Source organism: Schistocerca nitens, chromosome 2 (assembly GCF_023898315.1).
Source record: "Schistocerca nitens isolate TAMUIC-IGC-003100 chromosome 2, iqSchNite1.1, whole genome shotgun sequence".
Lineage (NCBI taxonomy): Eukaryota > Metazoa > Arthropoda > Insecta > Orthoptera > Acrididae > Schistocerca > Schistocerca nitens.
In genome coordinates this window covers 339756847-339779758 of record NC_064615.1, presented here as the reverse complement: position 1 = coordinate 339779758, position 22912 = coordinate 339756847, and the positions used below count along the sequence as shown (strand labels likewise).

The 22912-nt window shown below is 43.9% G+C and overlaps 1 protein-coding gene across 1 annotated transcript in view; it reads left to right on the top strand.

Annotated features, from left to right (window-relative positions):
- LOC126236134 (targeting protein for Xklp2 homolog) overlaps positions 1 to 22912 on the top strand; it is a 132342-nt gene that overhangs the window by 13088 nt on the left and 96342 nt on the right. Inside the window, exons 3-4 of the mRNA XM_049945214.1 lie at positions 10792 to 10900; positions 14805 to 14928. Coding sequence (XP_049801171.1) covers positions 10792 to 10900; positions 14805 to 14928 — 233 coding nt within the window. The remainder of the gene's footprint in view (positions 1 to 10791; positions 10901 to 14804; positions 14929 to 22912) is intronic.

Below are 22912 nucleotides of genomic sequence, written 5' to 3'. Positions count from 1 at the left end.
TGGCTGAGCTACAGCAGCTTTTAAGTACTTATCCAGTATTCTCTACTACCATCCAAGAAGTGTGGTTTCCAGCAACTCGAACCCCTGCCCTTAGCGGCTACCGAGGTTATTTTAAGAATTGTACACACAGTGAGAGGGTATTAGGTGGAGTTTGTATGTATGTGCTGGACTCTGTATACAGTGACCTTGTGCCTTTTGGAACATCCTTGGAGACTGGCTGTTCGTGTAAGGGCACATAAGGATTTTACCATCTGTAATGTTCAGCTCCCTCCCAGGTCTCCGCTGTCCATTCCTGATTTTTGTCAAGAACTTGCTATCATGCTGTACATTCCAGGTTCAAGTGGGTGCTTCGCTCAATAGCCTCATACCCAAGAGTGAGGTCCTGCATGTTTCTGTACTGACCCTCTCCCTCTTTCTAGTAGCCGCCAGTGGTCTTACGATTTTTGCTTTTATTACTGCTCCTCTAGTATCAGTGTTGCAGACAGGGTGCCATACGAAAGTTGCAGTCGTGGGCTTTCACCCGTGGCTTTCGGTTTTCAGCTGCCAAGACTTTTGTCGTGCACTTCTGTCACTGTCGTACTGCCCAACCACACCCAGAGCTTTACCTATGCAATCAATTACTTCTTGTACCTCTTGTTGGGTCTGGTCTTCGATTCCACACTGATATGCCATCCCCGTCTTCACCAACTTAAGCGAAAGTGCTGATGACACCTCAATACGACTTCGCTGCCTCAGTAACACTAGCTGGGGTGCAGATCGGTCTAAGCTTTTGTGGCTCCACAAAGCCCTGATTGTCCCATCTTGAATATGGGAGTCTTGCATATAGCTCAGCATCATCCTCAGCATTGCTGATACTGGGCCCCATTCATCATTGTGAGGCCCGACTTGACAGGAGCCTTCCAAACAGCCCTGTGAACGGCCTGCTACTTGAGGCTGGAGTCCCTATGTGCTAACAATAGCTGCTGAATTATGCCATTCACATTTGTAGCTTCCCTGAACCTCCCAACTACCACGTCATTTTCCCTGGAAGGGAGCTCCCTCTTCCACAGCAGTGACACAGAACTGGGTTTACAATTGTTGCATGCTTCCAGTGTGTGCGCTCGGAGCTGCAATTTCCTCTACTGTTGCCTCTGGTCAGGGAGACATCTCATCTGGCCCCAGGGCTTGTGCCCCGACTTCGGATTTGTCTCAAGGGCTCCTTTGGACCAAAATATTCCATTGACCCCGGGATTATTTGCCACCTGTTCTTGGCTGTCCTTGAGACGTATCCGGGTTCAGTAGCAGTATTCACTGATGGCTCAACAATCGATGGACAAACAGGCTTTGCATACTCTCATGCACGGTGCAATGAATTCCACTCTCTGACAGATATCTGCAGTATTTTCGCTGCTGCATTGATGACCATTAGACTGGCCCTTAGCCATGTTTGTTCTTGCACTGACAAGAGTATCCTAATCTGTAGTGGTTGCCTTAGCAGCCTTCAGGTTATGGACCAGTGCGACTCTCCTCACTCACCAGTTACAGTTACAGATATCCATGATCTTGTCTCTGACCTCCATCAAGCTGGACGGCCAGTCGTTTTCATTTGGATCCCCAGTCATGTTGGGATTTCAGGACATGAACATGTTTGCCAAGCTGGTCACTAGGATTCAGATTCTGGAAATGGGGGTCCCAGAGTCAGACCCCCCCAGGGGGTCCACAACTCTTTTGTGGATACGTGCGTGGCGAGCACGGGGCCCCGAGCCATTGCAGCCTTCTTTCTCTCCCGGGCTGCATTTCCTTTCCCTTCCCCTCCTTTCCCCTCCATGCTCCTTTCCCCTCGCCCTCTCCTCTCCCTCTATTGGTGTCCTTGCTTATGTTGGCCCCCGCTATCCTCCTGGTTCTGTTGGTTTTACACTCCGGCTTTGTTGCGTAATCATCTCCTCCTTTTGGCATTCCTTGGTCCCCCTCTGGGGTTTGATCTCCATTACAAAATTTCTCCTTCGTAGTGTGAGCCATTTGGGGAAGAGCACCTTACCTAGTGTCTCCGACGTGCGCCCTCCTAGTACATTCCACCTTTTCTTTCACGTCGTTGTCTGATGCTAGGGTGCATAGCCAGCACGGTAGCCAGCCCGTGTGGTGGGGTCGCTATGTACCCTTTTGGTTGAGCCCCCTGAACACACAGGGATCACACTTCTGATACCTGAGCTGTGACCACCTCATGCATGCCTTGGAGTGGTTGCTCGTCATCCTGGAGCATCGGAACTCCCGGCAATGGCCGCTGTGCCAGACGGCCCTTGCTGTGGCTGGGTGGCGCCCGTGAGGAGAGCCCCTGATCGGAGTGGATGGTATCAGGGTGGACGCTATGCAGATGAAACGCATACGGGTCCAAAACTCTGGCCGTTCTTCTGCGGCCGTCTCTCTGCGTGGAACTGATTCCTCAAGTGCTGCTTCTCTTGCCCCTTCGGCCTTCCCTTCCATGGCTACCCCCTGGGAAGAGGGTCAGGCCCGTCGTCTAGGGGCAAAACCTTTCCCCCGTTATCTAGTTTGCACCAGGACTGATGGAGATACTTTCACCAGTGTCAAACCTTTATTCTTTGTGGAACACATTGAAGACAAGTTTGGCGAAGTGGACTCCCTGAGCAAGATGTGGTCGGGTTCGTTGCTGATAAAAACTGCTTCAGCTGCCCAATCTGCGGCCCTTCGTGCCTGTACCCATCTTGGCACAATTCCTGTGTCCATTACCCCTCACCAGTCTCTAAATATGGTACAAGGTGTGATTTTTCACAGGGACCTCATCCTTCAAACTGATGAGGAACTTCGGGACAATCTCGGACGACGGGGTGTTCACTTTGTTCGGCGTGTTCAGAAGGGTCCTAAAGATAATCGTATTGATACTGGTGCCTTTATCCTGGCCTTTGAAGGGGATACCCTTCCTGAGAAAGTTAAGATTGTCTATCGCTGTGATGTGAAGCCGTACATCCCACCTCCTATGAGGTGTTTTAAGTGCTTGCGTTTTGGCCACATGTCTTCTCGCTGTTCCCAGGCCCCTCTCTGTGTTGACTGTGGACGTCCACTCCATGAGGGGAGTCCCTGTGTTCCCCCTCCTGTATGTGTAAATTGTCATGGTAGTCATTCTCCACGTTCACCAGATTGCCCAGTATATAAGAAAGAAAAAAAGATACAGGAGTATAAGTCCCTCGATCGTTTAACCTACACAGAGGCCCGTAAGAAATATGCACGACTGCACCCTGTGTCCATGACATCTAGTTACGCCTTGGTTACATCTTCACCCCTTCCTCCCCCTTCCTTACCCCCATCCCGGACCCCTCTCCTCCCCCCCTCCACTGCGGCTCCCACACCTTCTCCTATGGGCGCTGCTCCCCCTCCCCAGCCGCAGAAGTGTCACACTCCTTCGGCGTCTGCCAGTCAAGGGCGCCTCTCCCGGGATGCCCCTTCCCGGCACCTTCCAGGTCAAAGGTCTGCTGCCGCGCGGCGCCCGCGAGAGCCGCGGTCTGTCGGCCCCCAGGTCGCCCGGTCTCTTTCTGTTCCTGATCTTGCTGCAGCTGGCTCCTTTATGCCACACAGCCCTGCTCGATTTCAGCCTGAAAAGAAGAAGAAACATAAGTCCCGGGACAAAGAGCCTCTGGTGTCACCGGAGGTCCCTTCCCCGACTTCACAACCGGATTCTGACCTGTCATTCATGGATGTCGCCCCCTCCTTGTCGGTGACGGGTGGGGACCCGGCGGTATGACTGGATTTAGCGTGTTCAGCCCTCATTTAAACCATCGTTCTGTGGTTCTCCAATGGAATTGTAATGGATACTATCGTCACCTTCCGGAATTGAAATCCCTTCTTTCGTCCTACTCTGCAGCTTGTGTGGTTCTCCAGGAATCTCATTTTACTGATGCTCACTCACCGACCCTCCGTGGGTTCCGTGTTTTCTGTCGAAATCGGGTCGGACCCTTGCGGGCTTCTGGTGGCGTTTGTACATTGGTCCGTACAGACATTGCTAGCACGTGGATTCCTCTCCAAACTACATTGGAAGCGGTTGCTGTTAGGGTCCACTTAGACTCTGAAGTCACAGTTTGCAATCTTTATCTCCCTCCTGACAGGACTCTTACACCTGCTGCCTTAACCACCCTTCTTCAGCAACTTCCTCCTCCCTTCCTCCTCCTTGGGGATTTTAATGCTCATCATCCTTTGTGGGGCGGTGCCTTTCCATCTAGACGAGGTCTTCTTATAGACCAATTTATTGCAGACCACGACCTGTGCCTTCTTAATGATGGCTCCCCTACTCATTTCAGTGCCAGTCATGGTACCTTTTCTGCCATTGATCTTTCTCTTTCTTCTCCCTCTCTCCTCCCTTCATTACACTGGTCGCCACACGACGACCTTTGTGATAGTGACCATTTCCCGTTGATTATCACGCTCCCTTCTCGCTCCCCGATGGACAGGTTACCTCGTTGGTCTTTCCACCGCGCCGATTGGCCTCTATACACTGCACAGGTCGAGTTTTCTCCCTCTTTGTCAGGTTGTATTGATGACGTCCTACGTGACGTGTCTGATGCGATTGTTCGTGCTGCTAACCTTGCTGTCCCGCGCTCATCTGGACCATTTCGTCGCTGGCAAGTCCCGTGGTGGAGTACGGCCATTGCCATTGCCATCCGTGATCGCCATCGAGCTTTGCAACACTTTAAGAGGCACCCATCCGTAGCCAGCCTTACTATCTTTAAACACCTTCGCGCTAAAGCCCGTTATTTAATCAAACAGAGCAAGCGGATATGTTGGGACCGATTCGTTTCTTCCCTTGGTTCCACTGTCACGGGTATGGGCTACACTTCGCTCTCTCCAAGGTTGCCATCGGCAGTCCACCCTCCCAGGCCTTCACCTCCCAGATGGCATTTGTACAGACCCATTAGTTCTCGCAGAACATCTTGCGACCCATTTTGCAGTGGCATCAGCGTCAGCCTCCTATCCAGCTGCTTTCCTTCATCAAAAACAGCAGGCTGAAGCTCTCACCTTATGTTTCACCACTTGTGAGTCAGAATCTTACAACGAACCTTTTACTGAATGGGAATTTCTTTCTGCTCTATCTTCTTCTCATGATACGGCCCCTGGCCCAGATTCCATTCATAACCAACTGCTTCAACATCTCAGTGCTCCACAACGGCAACATCATCTTCGGGTGTTTAACCGTATCTGGCTCCAGGGTGACTTCCCTTCTCAGTGGAGGGATAGCATTGTGGTTCCTGTCTTTAAGCCTGGTAAGAACCCCCTATCTGTTGACAGCTATCGGCCAATTAGTTTGACCAATGTTGTTTGTAAGTTACTTGAACGGATGGTAGCCCGTCTGCTCACTTGGGTCCTCGAATCTCGGGATCTATTGTCCCCTTACCAGTGTGGCTTTCGGGAGGGACGATCTCCAATCGATCATTTACTTCGCTTGGAATCCGCAGTTCGGCAGGCTTTTTCCCAGCGCCGCCATTTGGTTGCAGTGTTTTTTGACCTTCGCAAGGCCTATGACACGGCCTGGCGCCATCACATCTTACTAACCCTTCATCAGTGGGGTCTTCGGGGCCCACTCCCGATTTTTATCCGCCAGTTCCTGATCCATCGGTCATTCAGAGTTCGAGTTGGTACTGCTTTTAGTTCTCCATGGACCCAGGAGACGGGCATCCCACAGGGTTCTGTCTTGAGTGTCCTTCTTTTCCTCATTGCTATTGATGGACTTGTGGCCTCTGTCGGTCCCTTGGTCGCCCCTGCCCTGTATGTGGTTGATTTCTGCATTTGGGTTAGTTCCTCCTCGATGGCATCTGCAGAACGGCAGCTCCAGGTGGCTATACGGCGTGCCTCTGCATGGACCCTCTCACACTGGTTTCAATTCTCTCCTTTAAACTCGCGGGTGGTCCACTTCTGTCGCCGTACTACGATCCACCCTGATCCAGAGCTCTATCTCGCTGCACAACGATTGCCTGTGGTCCCACAGTTTCGTTTCCTGGGTGTTCTTTTCGACAACAAGCTCACTTGGCTGCCCCATGTCAGACTCCTGAAGGTAGGATGTTTCCGTAAACTCAATGTCCTTCGCTTCCTTGCCCACTCCTCTTGGGGTGCGGACCGTTCCCTCCTCCTCCGTCTTTATCGTGCTCTAGTTCTGTCTCGTTTGGACTGTGGTTGTCAAGTTTATGGTTCAGCTGCTCCTTCCACACTGCACGTGCTGGATCCAGTCCACCATCGTGGTATCCGTTTGGCCACCGGTGCCTTCCCTACTAGCCCTGTTGATAGTCTCCTGGTTGAAGCTGGGATCCCCCCCCCCCCCCCCCCCCCCCTTTCTGTTCGGCGGTCCCAGCTTCTGGTGTCTTATGCCCTCACTATCCGTTCTTCTCCCACTCATCCTTCCTATTCTATCCTGTTCCCAGACCATGGACGTCGCCCACCCGACTCCCGCCCTCAGGCGGGTTTACCGGTTGGGCTGCGCCTAGCGTCTCTTTGCTGTGATTTTCAGCTTCCTTCTTTGTCCTGTCTTCCTCGCTCCCTCCCCTCCACCCCTTTTTGGTTAGTTCCTCGGCCTCGAATTCGGATGGATCTCCGCCGCGGTCCGAAAGATTCCATCCCCCCGGTGGTGTTCCGTTCCTTTTTCCACCAAATTTTATGGGAGTTTCGGGATGCTGTTGTTTTTTACACTGATGGCTCTAAATCTGCTGATCATGTTGGGTATGCCTTCACGTCCTCTGTTGGAACGGAAAATCATCTGCTGCCACCTACATGTGGGGCGTTTACTGCGGAATTGATGGCAATTTCCTGGGCCCTTACCTTTATTAAACAATCCCCACACAACCGCGTTTTGTTATGTACGGACTCGATGAGTGGCCTTCTTGCTATTGACCGGTGTTTTTCGCGCCATCCCTTGGTCTCTGCCATCCATGACCATCTCGCTGATATTCACCGTGCTGCTTGTTCCATTGACTTCCTATGGGTCCCTGGCCATGTGGGTATCCCGGGTAATGAGCTCGCTGATCGTTTGGCTGGGGGAGCAGTTACTTACCCCCAGTTTTCTGTGACCCCTCCTGCAGCGGATTTACGGCTTCACATCAAATCCCACTTCGCACAGTCATGGGCCCATTGTTGGGAGGCTACTCCACTGTCTAATAAACTTTGTGCAATTAAGGTGACACCAGGCCCATGGCGTTCTTCCTTTCGCCTCTCCCGAAAGGACTTGACCACACTGTGTCGTCTCCGCATTGGCCATACCAGGCTGACCCATGGTTTTTTTTTGCGTGATGAGCCACCCCCGCTATGTGGTTGTGGAGCCTTCCAGTCAGTGGCCCACATTTTGGTTGAATGCCCCCTTCTTTTGGCTCTGCGTGCTAAGTACAGACTCCCCCACACTTTACCTTTGATGTTGGCTGACGATTCCCAGATGGTCTCTCTGGTTCTCGGTTTCCTTTGGGAGAGTGGTTTTTATTCTCAGTTTTAAGGTTTTTAATCTCTCTCTGGTGTTGGGGCAGGGCGGTGAGTGTTTGGGTGTCTCCCACTGTAGGCAGTGTTCAGAGATTCCCGATTCACCTCCCTGACCGGAATCCTCTTTTCTTCCCCTTTTACTCTGTTTTTACCCTTTTTTTAAGGCTTGGTTAGTCTTTCTATTCGCATACGTACTTTCTGCATTATAGCAGTTGTACCTTTAAAGTCACAGGTGGTCTTGCCTATGCTGCTTCAGCATAGTGTTGGGTTCGTTCTCTTGCCGACTTCCCTCATTTGTTTTTTACCAATGACAACGTGACTGCCCTTTTACGTTTTTCCCTTTTTCCGTTTTATTGTTCCGACTTTTCTGAGATGTCCCGTTAGCAGAATGGGGTATATTTGAAACAAGGGACTGATGACCTTGCTGTTTGGTCCCTTAAACCTCAAACAACCAACCAACCAGAGTCAGACCTTCAGTCTTTTATGTCCCGTAGATTGCTGGAAGTCTGGAACTCGGATTGGTCTACCCTGATCTTCCCAAACAGAGGACATTGAAGGAGACCACAATGATGTCAGTCTTTCCTGTGTGCTTATCAAAGGGAATCCACCGTCCTCTGACTCTGCACTGGCCACACTTGGCTGATCAATGGCCGCATCCTCCGATGTGAGGATCCCTCCTCCTGCCGGTGTGGAGCCCACCTGATGGTGGCCCCCTTACTCATAAGACGGCCCTAATTTGGCTGCTTTGAGGTGACATCGTAATCTTCCTGACACGCTCCCTGTGGTGCTAACATAAAACACCAAAGCGGCTCATCTGGTGTTATCTTTTGTCCGCAAAGGTAGTTTCTATTCGTCGCTGTAAGGTAGAGCTTTTTGGCCTCATTGACATCCTAGAGCGTTTTTGACCTCATTAATGACCTGAGGGATTTTGGGGCACTCTTCACTACAATAAGTGCTATAATGCGACTTGATGAACACACTTAAAATTTCACTTTTCATTCCAGGCAGCTTCTCCAGTGAGGCAGTGTTTATACAATGGTTACAGCCATGTATTAGTTGTTACTGACGGTGATCAGGCATAATATGTGTACATTGAAGCACATGTTGAAACCACATGACTGATAGAGCAAGACTGGGACTTGAACACAGAATCTTACATAAAATTATGCTAGGCCCTCCCTCCCATTTCCCAAGCTTCACAAAAATTTACTGCATCACTTGCTGGACACGCTCTCTTTTAGAAGAAGCAGTGATGTGGGGAAGTGTTGTAACTACAGCCTGCTGTTTGAAGAATGAATCTTTCATTCTGCCACAATGTGTGCACTAATTTGAAACCATAGTATTTTACAGTGTTTGCTTATAACACATTGTACCCGCACCAGAGCTTAGTCACAGATTACTTGGTTGCATCATGTGAAGTATCCAGTGTGCTACAACAGCTGTTCCGAGGTACTACATCTAAGAGAGCTTCACAGAGAACAGGTAGGAGAAAGTTGATAATTCATAAAAGGGTCATCTTAACCAGTGCAGTCTGGTGGGAAAGCTGGGCCAGTATACTGTATATCACCTATACCACTTCCTATAGAATTGGGGCTAGACTGAGAGACTTTTAAGGAGGTTGGTTCTGCAAGGGGATTTTGCGTCTTACTGACAGTTATCCAGGCACATGATGAGCTGTCTCAGTATTTATGAGCGAGGGTTATGACCAGTGCCTGGATATCTGTTGGTAAGAGCAGTGTCCCCAAAAGACAGCATCTGGGTTTGAATCCTAGTTCAGCACGCAGTTCTAATGTCAGGTGAGGAGGAGAAAAAAAAAAAAAGTGCGCTCTCCTATGCAGAGTAGAAGATTCATTCTCATGAATATGTTGTCAAGAATTTGGTAAAAATCTAGTGTTGTTTGTTGTTGCCATTTCATTGTTAACAAGCTGATCATCATTCTTCTCAGCTCTCCATGCACTTATGGTCTAAGATTACGTTGGTTTTGTAATTTTGTTTTTCATGAAATATACTGTGAGTAGTAACACCCTTCTTGTCTTTCCATTTAGTTACCATTTAACTTTGCCTCTAACTATTTCTCTTCTCTGCAGCCTTACCTTCCCCCACACCTAGAACATAATACATTCCCAAGTTCACAATTGGTGTAAAAGTCATCCAGGTAACAGCTTAGTTAATAATTGAGAAACCTACAGTTCGAAAGCATTTGATATTGAAGTTTGTTGGCCTGGATGTCTGTCCATAATTGGGGCCTTTGGCAATGAGTTTACAAAGCCCATATTTCGTGAACTTGCATGTCAAAAGCTGTTATTTACAACAGAATGCAGGAAATAATTTCAACATTCCCATAAAAAGGAAAAGAGGTAGCAGAATTCCTCATAACTAGGACATGGCAGAGATTTCAGTTTGATAAAGTATTTGTATGGCTCGTGTTAAAATGCATTTGGAAATTGGCAATATGATAGTCAACTCTTTCTTGCATTTGTTGTGGACAGGGTTTTTTGTCATTTAGGTTCTTACTGTGGAACTTTGGGTTTCTTAGAGTGTTTCTAAATTTACAGTTTGACTTGTCTATAAATACTTTTAACGTCTAATTTGTAGTTATGGTTAGTGAAATAATTGTGCTCGAGATTGTGTTCACAATGCCATAAATAACAAATTGTATCTCAAACCTCATTGTGTTTGTAAAGCAGAAATTAGAACAACATCAAAATATAGTAACATTGGGAAAATGTACTCATGTCACAGCTTTGGAGGAATTAATTGTAAAGTTTATTAAAAAAACTTGTTTCGATGTACATCCTTGATAGTACAGGATTAGAGGCTCTTTGGATCGCTCAAGGGACATTATTATATAACACTAATGAACTGTATCACTGGCTGTGTGGTGTTGTTCTTTTGGACATGTCTGAAAGAACAGACACCGCGCATTCATATAATTGATTCGGACCTCCTGCAGGAATCTCGAAGTAGTGAGCATGGAGGACATTGGGGTAGGGACTGCAGATAGGCGACACAGTGTGGATTAGCTAAGTGGCTTGCTGAGGTAGTCCACAGAGTTGTGATAAATGCTTTGTCCGTGTGGCACAGTGGTTAACACAACTGTCCAGTAAGCAGGAGATACTGGTTTTGAATCCTGGTCTGGCACACATTTTCGCTCGTCACCTCTGATTCGGTGTAAAGTCCCAATGCAGCTGATATCAATAGTCTCCTCCTCCTCCCCCACCCCCACCTTCACCTTCAATTTATATATAACACATTATTGGCTGTTACAGTTCCATTTAAAATAAGAGTTTGATAATACATGTAAGTTAGTAGGTATTACCAAGTTTGCATTAACTTTCATTTCAATTTCAGGTTTCAGTCACTAAAACCTGAATCTTCAGGAAGACAAAGGCACAATTCTTTGTGTTCGCCAAGCAGAAAACACCCTGACCAACGGAGGCGATCACGTTCTGTACAACTAGTGAGTTTTTAAAAAGTCTGTACACTGTTCAATTTTTAATGCTATACTTGTGCAACATTGGGGAAGATATGAGAAGCAGGAACAGGAATGCCTTGCGATATTTTCATTTTCAACTAGATTGGAGTGCTTACCTCTTAAGACTATGGCTGATTCTAAAGTTGTTTAGTGGATATTAAGAGTGGGCTGGAAAGATGTTGCCATTGTAATAATACTACAGTTGTAAGTTTAGTGCGTTCGTGCTGCCACCTCGATGATTGGCGACTTGGCCCAACAATGGTGAAACAAGACCATTGACTCTTAATGGTGCATTTAACCTGCGCTATCACTGCTCGTGATCCTTGCCAGGCGATCATATCAGGCTGGCTTGTTTTTCACACTATGATCATTACCGTATGCTCTGAAATGTGAGCCGTGATTGGCTGCTTCAAGGTCACCCTAGCAGTGGTTTATTTGTCTGCTACTTGTTGCGTGGTTTCTTGCATCTACTTTTACAATTCCATCTATCTTTACTCTTCAGATTACTGTGAAGTGTACAGCTGTAGATACTTATTGTTGTATCGTATATTAAAGTATGGAGTGCAGGAAAATTGACTTGTTAAATACTGTTGTGCAAGCTGTAATTAACCTTGTCTTTGTGATCACGGTGAGATCGATATGTTGGGAGCTGTACATATTCCTACATTCCTCACTCACTATTGGTACTTAAAACGTAAGTACTCTTTCGACAGATCGTTTGAATCTAACTTCAAACATCTTCCAGCTTGGGTTTTTCCAGAGTTCCGTGATCCTCTCATGATGAAACATGTGACCATTTGTGCTGGCCTTCTTGGTATACTTTCAGTGTCTGGGGTAATGTTACGTTAATTATCTTTGGAAATCAGTTCCTTTGTTTCACCTAATTTATCATTTTAATTTTTTCAGTAGAATATCAACACAAAAATCTAAGAGTGGCAAATGTAGCACTAGAAGTAGATGTGGATAAAATCTGATGAAATGTTACCTCAGAGATAGTAGGCCTATGAACTGCTTTTCAACGGAAGTTACGTTAATGATTTAAAAGTCAGATCTTCGTAACCTACAGCATTCTGGTTCAGTAACATTTAAAATAAACTGGAAGTTTTGTTACAAATTTTGCAACCATTTGAAAAGGGCTCTGGATAATTTTTGAATACCTGCAGTGTGGGTGGTCTACGTTCAATGGTGCATTCATACCACCTCTTTGTTGTCAGTGCCAACATTTGTTGCTGTGAATGAACTGCAGGCTCCCAGCGAGGCTGCAGCATTAATTAAATTTTTTGAAAATTTTTATTGGTAGGCAGTTGTATATCGGATTGGTGTAGATCAGGCACATTTTGTAGTTAGAGTCTGAGGCAGGACTGCCCCAGAAGATACATTAAAAGATATTTCTCAGTAATGGACTCAATAATTTATCAGGATGTTGTCCGAATATTTTCCACATGGATTTTATGTAGCAGTTGATGTTTCTGGAAAAATTTACATTGAGTAATATTTTTGGCACAGGTAATAGCTGATCGTAAGGCAGCTCTTCGAAATGCTGGTTAACTCCATGTAACATAGGTTTGGGAGTGTGGCTCCTGTGTACAGCAGCTGTTGTGGGCTTCGGAAGGCTCTGTACATTCAGTCTAAGGGTGTCTTACCAACTGCCATATGATTTTTGTGTTTTGCTGTTTTTGTGAAATGGAATTGAAAGAGCAGCTGAATCTTCATTTTCTAGTTCCTGAGTTCCTGAAGCTTCATTTTCTATTTCCTGTCCTGGTACATATATCTGCTTTGAGGCATAATTTACATTTAATATCAAATATTTTTATAGTGGTGAAGACAGTTTTGTTTTTTGCATTTGCAATTTTATCCACTGTAGGGAAGGCATGCTAAGTTCATAAGTGTCACAACCTATTGAGGGTTTCACGAATGATTAGAGGACACAAGTGCATGAAACATGTTCTGTTACCTTTAGCTGCTTAGAATTTCCTTTCTGGGTGATGGCATTTGTAATATAAAATGTATTAATAAGTACCTTTTTGTGAACATATTGTCAGAATTCTTCAGAGCTTTATTTTCTTTGGAATAACTGTAGAATATGGTAAGTCTGAAAACAACAAAAGATAGATTCATTGTGGGATGTGGTAGGTAAATGTAGGAAACATGAGCTTAGATCGAAAGTCAAGGATTTTGTACACCCAATACTGATCTAAATGTCAGTGAAGAACAACAACAGTACAAAGCCAAGCAAGGACGTACACCGTATGTAATTTCAGCAAGCTATGTATTGTGTTAGCCAGTCGTTATTTTCTAACGATTTAGCAAAATATACAAAAAATGATGCATATCTGAATGATACTTAATGTAGTATATTACATAAACTACATACTCATAATACACAAGTGTGAATACGGAAATGAACAAATACTACAATCAACATTGAAGCTGCTAGTTTGTTTGTCAGCCAGTCATGAAACAAGACCCATGACATTACAAAACATCCCTGTTTCCTCATGCCTACTCATAAATGCCACAGATTGAACACACATGAAAAACATGTAAATGTCTCATCTTTGGAATTGAAAAGAGGATGAACATTAAGCAAGCAGTGAGCTCACATACGCCACAGTAAAGATCTCTCTAAAACTCGCTATATTTAGTATGAGTCATTGTGATAGTTTGGGAAATGTTATTTCGGAAGCTAAATATGCTATCCATAGATATTTTGGTGTCATTCAGTATTTGATTATCAAAAGAGATTCAGTCCATTGACTACTTCAAGAGCCTTGGCACCCAGAGTGTATCTGCTGATTTAGTTGATGAATAAATGGTATATTATATAGTTTCTGAGGACACCTATGACATGAGTAAGATTTGGACGTGCTAATCAGTTCCAAATTAACTGTGCTTTTGTTCTTCTTCGCGAACTTCTTTTCCTTTTGCAGAGTATTCAGGGCTAGAGGCTGAAAGAGAGCTGTCAGACCTATGAATTGACAAACAAAATTTCTTCTTTAAATACCTCTATATTACGGCTTTAGGCATAAACAGATAACTCCCATCAGACATGTATAACAATTTTTGTATTAAAATTTATAGATTGGTTACAGTGTCATGTCTCGTCAGACTGTACAGTGTGAATACATTTTGACAGATCACGTATCAGGGATTCAATGTCAGAATGAAAGTTTGAAAACTTCATTTGCTTCACTTTTGTGACATCGCTAATTGTGTATTTCTTGCAGTTCTTCTATGACCACAACATACCTTTAAGCCGGGACGTCTAAGAACATGCAGCCTACAGCAGGTGGTGATGCTAATTGCATCATCTTGTCTTGCAGATACGCTGCATCCCATCTCCCTCAGGTGTCCTGCCACTTCCTCTGCACATTAATTTGTCTCCCTCTGAACACCCCTGCTCCTCAACCTACATACATCTTCCTCTCAACTATACCACCCCATCCACATCTCCCTCACATCCTGCCTCTAGCACATTATGGCAAAGTTTGCTTCAAATTAGTCATTTCATACTCATCTGTTCAGAGGATGAAGTTCAATTTGGACATTTATTATTCACATTTCATTATATGGCATGCTGATTGATCATGTAGGCGTCATTCCAAATTTTGGTATTTTCACTACTGCTTAAAGGGTACCTCTCATTTGTGCTACATGTGAGATGATTACAAAAACAGGTCAAAACTTGAAAGTAATATATGATGCATAATAATTTTTTTTTTTTAATTTTGTCCGAAACATGTTTCGCCTCTTACTTGCTGAAAAAATAGCTTAGTGCTGTTATTATCAATGTGCCTGTTGATTTTCCCATCTAGGAAGTCTCATTTTCTGGTGAGTGGTTGCCTTTCCTCATTTTTGTGTATTATGATCTGAATGTTATTGATTTCAGGACAAATCAAATGATTTGCACTTCGAAAAGAAGTCTCCGCAGAAGAAATTTGTCAGTACAGCAGAAGCTACGTACAAATTCCAGAGAAGTACACCTGAGAGATTCCATACAAAGCCTGTTATAGGTAATTAAAATCTATCTTAGTTTTCCATAAGTTAAAAAAAGCTCCTGAAGCCTGAATTTGGCTTCATCAAATCAGTTAGTATTCAGTAGCTGATTACCTTATCCCTTCACTTCCTCCTAACTCCTGGGCACTCAGACCTCCTTATAAGTGTGTGTGTGTGTGTGTGTGTGTGTGTGTGTGTGTGTGTGTGTGTGTGTGTGTGTGTGTGTTTATTTTGACTGTCATGTAGAATGACTGCTTTTTATCATTTATGTGAAATGGTGAAACAGTGGAAAGTTTGAATATCAAGAATATTACAAAAAGGATAGGGCACAGTGAGAGAACGGTCATGTGTTCATGAGATGTGCTTGCGTGTGTGAAAGTGTTTTCTTTTCTGAAGAAGGCTTTGACTGAAAACTTATGTATAACAGTCTTTTCATTGTGCCTGGCTGCAACTCAGTGTGTTATCGTTATGGTAAGTAGCAATCTGTCCTTTTTGTAATATGGAATGGTCACCAGTCAACCTAGTGAGACGTAAAGATTATACAGTTTTAAACATGGCTGTTGCTCAGCAACTGTATACTAGTTACAACATAGTATTATACAACCAACTGGTTACAAGTAACTGTTACGTATGTTGACCTAGGTTTGAACATCTACTAAGGGTGTCTCCATGAGAATGAAATGTTGATAAATTGTAAAATTACATTGCTTAAAAACAATGGTAAGAATTTAGAGCAGCTATGCTCAAACCAAAAGTGAATAAAACTTCCAAGCCTTTGCCACGTGTGCCAGCTAGGAACAACATGAGACTTGATTGGTCTTAGTAGATTTCAAAACAAGTGAAGTTTTCGGATACCGAAGTTTTATCTACAATGTTAAATTACTATCCTCGTCTATATAGAGAAGCTATTGAAATTTATAAACATCACGATAATTTTAATAGGAAAGAGGAGGCTATGAAACTTAGCGATATATGGACAGTGGCTCTACAAAATTGCTAACAATTTTTATCTTTGACAAGGTGGTAATCGATAGTCAACCTTATCTTTGCTATGGATTATCACTGCTCATCACGTGTCACCTGAACCACACCCCCCTTTCTCACAATATATAAGTCGCTCTCAGACACCCGACCAGTCAGTCGGCAAGACTCAGCGGAGCACCGCCTCTGAAGTCCAGCGCAGTCGTGGACGAAACGTAAGGAGCAGAAAAGTTCTTGGACCACAACCTCACATCCCGGAAAGTATATCAACAGCCATGTCACCCGGTCGTGAAAGCCTTCATTCTACAAAACATAGTTCAATGTGTCTAACAGTTATCTGCAACTGGTTGGCTGTATAATCCTATGCTGAACCTAAAGATTCTCATATTGACACTTTCTTGACACAACCTTAGCATTTTTACTTACTAGCAGGTGCCCCTTACTCTCACAGTATTTTGTTGTGGTTAGTAAGTTGAGTGTGCAAGATGTATTTAGCTTAACTACGCGCAACAAAGTGACATATAAACAGAATTTTCAGGATTTTAGCTCGTATAGATATTCATCTTTAGTCACAGATGTTCGTCACTTGCTTATCAATAAAACATTAGTATTAAACACTTTTCATCAACTACAAACACTAAACACATTCTGAAGTTCCATGACCACTAAAACTATGAGGGTTGACTGAAAAGTATTGCCTCAACAGTTTGCAGCATTGGTAGGCAGCAGGTACTGTCTTGTTCTGTAGCCTTTTCTCTATAGCTCCAGTTGACGGGAAGCCTTACCATTGAATGGTTGCGTTGTTCCAATGAAAAGTATGGAACCCTGCGCAGATGGTTGTCTGTGCGATAAAAGCAGCGTGCAGTCATTGATTTCTTGACAGCAGAAGGTGTCACCCCAAAGAAGATTCATCACAGAATGAAAGCAGTTTATGGTGATTGCGTATTGATCTGAGTACTGTCCGTCTTCATTCTCGTAATGCGATTATGAGAGGAGTTTCTGGCAAATTTCAAAACTGTGTGCTTTCATTTCAGGGGTCAGCATCCGGGGTAGCCATCATGCACAGATCTTCCGATAGCCAAGCAAAGCAATAATGTGACCCAAATGTTCTTGTGAAATGCCAATTGTGCTTGCAATTTCTCTCAGAGTGATAAGATGATCGTCCTGAATCAATCTGTCAACATTTTGCTTGTGAAACTCGGTGGTTGCTGTCACAGGATGTCCAACTCTTTGTTTGTCATGCAGGTCCGATGTTCCCGCCACGACATCTTTAAACTCACTCGCTGATCGATGCACAGTACTCACATCAACACAATCACCATAAATTGTTTTCATTCTCTGATGAATCTCCTTTGGGGAGACACCTTCTGCTGTTAAGAATTCAATGACTGCACATTGCTTAAATCGCATTGACCGACTGTCTGCGCAGGGTTCCACACTTTACACTGTAACAACACAACTGTAAAATGCTAAGGCTTCCTGCCAACTGGAGCTGTAGAGAAGAGGCTACAGAACAAGCCAGTACCTGCCATATACCAATGCTGCCAACTATTGAAGAGTTACGAAGGTGGAGGCATTACTTTCCAGCCACCCTCGTATTTATGAGCCAATATCCATTTTCGACTGTAGAAGAGTACTCAGCTTTCTGTGTTCATCAAATTTTGGGAAGATATTACGGCAGTTTTTAAAGGATACTGCTAGCCTATTGATCTGCTGAAATCTTCAGTCTGAAGCTTCAGAGCTATTTCTTGGACCTTCTTGCATAAAAAATTTCCACCCATGGATGCAGATATTGCCACTTGTCATTTCATGACGCCATTTTGTTAATTAGATGGCTTCTAAGTCCTGGGGTCTACGCACACCTTCAGTTCCCTATGCAGCTATCGCATGTGGTTTTGTCTGAGTGGTAAACTGCAGTTACATGAGGTACTGCATACTTCAAGCATGCCATTCACCTGTGGTATCAGTTGTATTATGTGTAGTGACATGTGAAAATGTGTGCCGGACTGGGACTCTAATGTGTATTTCCCACTTAGCACGTGCCTTAACCATTTGACCTATCCGTGCATGCGCCACAGTCCAATCCAAATCTCCACATGTCGCACTGTCTACACTCCTATGTTGCAGTCTACTAAACTCATCACCTAATGCTCGCTACGTTCTTGCATTTCCTCAACAGGAAGAATGAGACAGTGAGGAATTGAGACCAATGTTATCACTGTTCGTCGTCCTAGGCTTGTAATACGTTCATAAAGGCTATAGTCTTCAGTGGGGGAAAAAAAAAATTGTCCTGAACATTGGGGTACAGAATGTATTGCTTACTGTTGTATGTCCAGTCGGCACAGCGTTATTATAGTGTTTGAAAAAATGACGAGGAGGCTGTATATAATTGTTTAACGTAAAATCTGGCAATTTCTGGGGCCTGACGTGACTCTTAAAGGTGTAGTGTAGAAAATAACTTCAGATTGGGTTCTCAGAAGCAATTAAAGAACTGCAACACAACTGCAGCCACACAACAAACTGCAGGTGGCTTATTCTTGTTTCCCATTATCACTTTACCACCTTGAACATGGCACAGAATACCAGAATTGATTATAAATCACGAATGTTCTCTCTCTCTCTCTCTCTCTCTCTCTCTCTCTCTCTCTAGACCGGCCACTTAGAACAATATTGATCAGCTATTTATGCCGTTTCTTAGTCTTACTGACACGCATATAATTGATGTATCTTCAAGAGCAATGCATACTAAAAAAAGGACCAAGTTTCAAGATTTATTTTTCATATTTGTTAGTTCTTAGGTAGATTATATATTTCAAAATAATGATGACAAAGTATAATTATCCTCCCAAAAAAAGTAGTAGGGTAAATTACTGAGCAATTTCTTCCTCTTGTGTTTCCAAAATTTGTTACTCGACAAACATTACACATTTGTAGCTGAATTACAGCAAATTGCAAAACCTAATGTGTACACTGCACGAAATTACATCAATGTGATCATATTGGTTCAGCCATTCGTAACAACAGCTACTACATGTGTTAATGTTTCTTTTGAAATAATTCTAAAAACTGACAATAGAAGGCAGCACCAACAAAGGGACAGATCGAGAGATATCCGTAATTGTTCTCATGTGAAATGAGTCCAGTTTTCGAGTGATGTGCAGATCACATGTCAAGAAAATCGCGACCCAACCCATACTCGGATAAGTTCTTTTTAACACAAAGTTGTGGCCCAATTTATGCTCGGTCTGTGTCTTGAAAATGTTAATCAATAACACATTGTTCTGCCCTGTAATATATAGAAAGCATTCTTTCACACGGTAATCTGGAGAATGATGAATCTTCAGATTGTGGAAGATGGGATTGACCAGGAAATAGCAATCTTCGAAAATGTAGCTGAAGTAAAACGATTTTGAACTGAAGTAAAAAGATTTTGAACCACAAATTATTTAATAAATGTACAAACAGAAGTTGAAAATTAAACAAGTCAGCCACCAATATCATTACTCTATAGCAGTGGTTCTCAAACATTTTTGGTGGTGGAATCCTTTTGAAAAACTAATACTTCACAGAGCCCTAAAATAAGCAAAACATACTTTTACATTCATTCTTTAATGAAAATTGTGCACAAATAAATTATACACTACTGACTCCAACAACAACATACAAAACACTCAATAATACAACACACAAAATAACTGATAAAATTGTTTCCGTTCAGTGGGAGGTATGAATTTGTATTTTTATTTTTGACCAGCTGTTTCATTTCAGGCTTGATAGAGAATTGGAAACAAATGTCAGCGTACAGACGATTGTGGTATTTTGTCTTTGTAGGTGAGAATTCTGTTTGACATAGTATGTTGTTGGGAATGGGAGAACAGTCAGAGCCTTCATGGCAAGTCATGGATTTTAATCATGCCCCAAAAATCATAAATTCACATTGTTTTGAACAATATTCCACGTTTGAATCTGATGTTATTTCTAAAAAGGATTGATAGGTTTCGCTACACGTTTTATGGCTTCTGCAAATTCAATGCAAAAATATTCTGAGCCAGTGAGTACACATTTAGTTTTGTATTCTGCTCTTCACAAAAATAAATGTCATGCACTCATCTCATGTTGACATTGGACCAATTCTTAAAATATTTCATGTGGTAATTCTGCTGTCTCACCAATGAACACTCTGTGTTGAAAAGCTTTCTAGTTCTCTTGCCAACACAAACAATCCAAAAATCTAATTTTTAAAGCAATTATTTTGTTGTTAGTGTTGAAAACTGTTGTCTATTCTCATTGTAAAGGTAAATTTAAATCATAATTTTTCCAGCTTCAACTGTAAAAAAATGTTGTCTGAACAACCAAGTCATTACTTAAACAATTTTCTAATTTAAAAGAACTGTCAGTTATACAAGCTTGTAATTCAGCTTGTAATTCAAGTAGTCTTGTTAAGGTCTTACCTCAGGATAATCATCTAACCTCGGTGAGGAGCGATAGTGTTTTATGTCTGCTCCTGTAATCTTCACACAATAGTGAAAACAATTGATACTCAAAATTGATTATTTTTACTGCTTCATCAAGAACCAATTTTAGATTTGGCAGTATTTTGTCTTTGCAGGATGCAATGGCCACTACAGTTTGGTGCTCTTTCCATTTTTTTATTTTTTTACAAGAAACAGTCATTGTCTTCCCCTCTGCACAAATATCGATTGTTCCAGGAGGTGGGAGACAGCTGCATTTATGTGCAGTGACAAGTATCGTCTCACCCTGTGCCTACCTATTCAGGCTAAATGCTTTCAGTTGCATTTTTTATTGTGGCATTATTGTAGATCTATTGCACTACTTGTCACCTCGTTTTTGGCTGTCACGCATTGAGAGAAACAACTACTTTCGGAAGTTGATATACTATTTATCATAGTTTTTTTCCTCAGTGTGTGACCAAAGTTCATTTGCTTTGTTCTTTAGATTGGATTATTTTGTCAGAGACCTTGTGGAGTCCTGGGACTCCGCAGAGCACACTGTTCTAGAGAGAAATGGCCATATACTTCTCCCATATTATGGTAACATTTCAAACAAAATAGCAAAGACTTAAATAATACAAAAATCAGAATTTGGTTTCACACTGAATACAATATTAAGTGTGTCACCCCAACCACTGAACTGAACTGCTAAATAAATATAGTATATAAAAGTTTTATGTGACTATTCTGACACGATACACATCAAGCAAACCTCAAGAAAGCTTTGGATTTGATTAGAACAGCTTGAGAAATCCAACAAAAATAATCAAAGTACTGTCTTGATCCCTCTCGTACATAACAAATAAATGGCCCAAAAATATTTACTACACACTCCAGATTGTTAATCACGCAAAGAAAAAAAAATTAATATTACAGAAAAAGTTCAGATTGTTGGTCACTTTTAAAACTAATGAAGTGCACAGACTAAAAGAACAAAGGTATTTTGACAATTATTCTGGTATTCTGCTTAATTAACACTAATCAAAACTAAAGTAAAAAATTGAAATGTCGTGTGGCTAGGGCCTCCCGTTGGATACACCGTTCGCCTGGTGCAAGTAGTTAGAGTTGATGCCATTTTGGCGACTTGCGTGTTGTTGGGGATGAGATTATGATTATTGGGACTACACGACACACAGTCCTTGAGTGGAGAAAATCTCCTACCCAACCAGGAATTGAATCCGGGCCGCTTAGCATGACATTCCGGCGCACTGACCATTCAGCTACCGGGGCGGGCAAAACTAAAGTAGCAATTTTGTTTGTTGTTTCTACAGTTGTGACTGCTTGCATACTAGGTGAAATTTTTAAATTTTTTACTTCCCGTTTTGATACAACATACACTCCTGGAAATTGAAATAAGAACACCGTGAATTCATTGTCCCAGGAAGGGGAAACTTTATTGACACATTCCTGGGGTCAGATACATCACATGATCACACTGACAGAACCACAGGCACATAGACACAGGCAACAGAGCATGCACAATGTCGGCACTAGTACAGTGTATATCCACCTTTCGCAGCAATGCAGGCTGCTATTCTCCCATGGAGACGATCGTAGAGATGCTGGATGTAGTCCTGTGGAACGGCTTGCCATGCCATTTCCACCTGGCGCCTCAGTTGGACCAGCGTTCGTGCTGGACGTGCAGACCGCGTGAGACGACGCTTCATCCAGTCCCAAACATGCTCAATGGGGGACAGATCCGGAGATCTTGCTGGCCAGGGTAGTTGACTTACACCTTCTAGAGCACGTTGGGTGGCACGGGATACATGCGGACGTGCATTGTCTTGTTGGAACAGCAAGTTCCCTTGCCGGTCTAGGAATGGTAGAACGATGGGTTCGATGACGGTTTGGATGTACCGTGCACTATTCAGTGTCTCCTCGACGATCACCAGTGGTGTACGGCCAGTGTAGGAGATCGCTCCCCACACCATGATGCCGGGTGTTGGCCCTGTGTGCCTCGGTCATATGCAGTCCTGATTGTGGCGCTCACCTGCACGGCGCCAAACACGCATACGACCATCATTGGAACCAAGGCAGAAGCGACTCTCATCGCTGAAGACGACACGTCTCCATTCGTCCCTCCATTCACGCCTGTCGCGACACCACTGGAGGCGGGCTGCACGATGTTGGGGCGTGAGCGGAAGACGGCCTAACGGTGTGCGGGACCGTAGCCCAGCTTCATGGAGACGGTTGCGAATGGTCCTCGCCGATACCCCAGGAGCAACAGTGTCCCTAATTTGCTGGGAAGTGGCGGTGCGGTCCCCTACGGCACTGCGTAGGATCCTACGGTCTTGGCGTGCATCCGTGCGTCGCTGCGGTCCGGTCCCAGGTCGACGGGCACGTGCGCCTTCCGCCGACCACTGGCGACAACATCGATGTACTGTGGAGACCTCACGCCCCACGTGTTGAGCAATTCGGCGGTACGTCCACCCGGCCTCCCGCATGCCCACTATACGCCCTCGCTCAAAGTCCGTCAACTGCACATACGGTTCACGTTCACGCTGTCGCG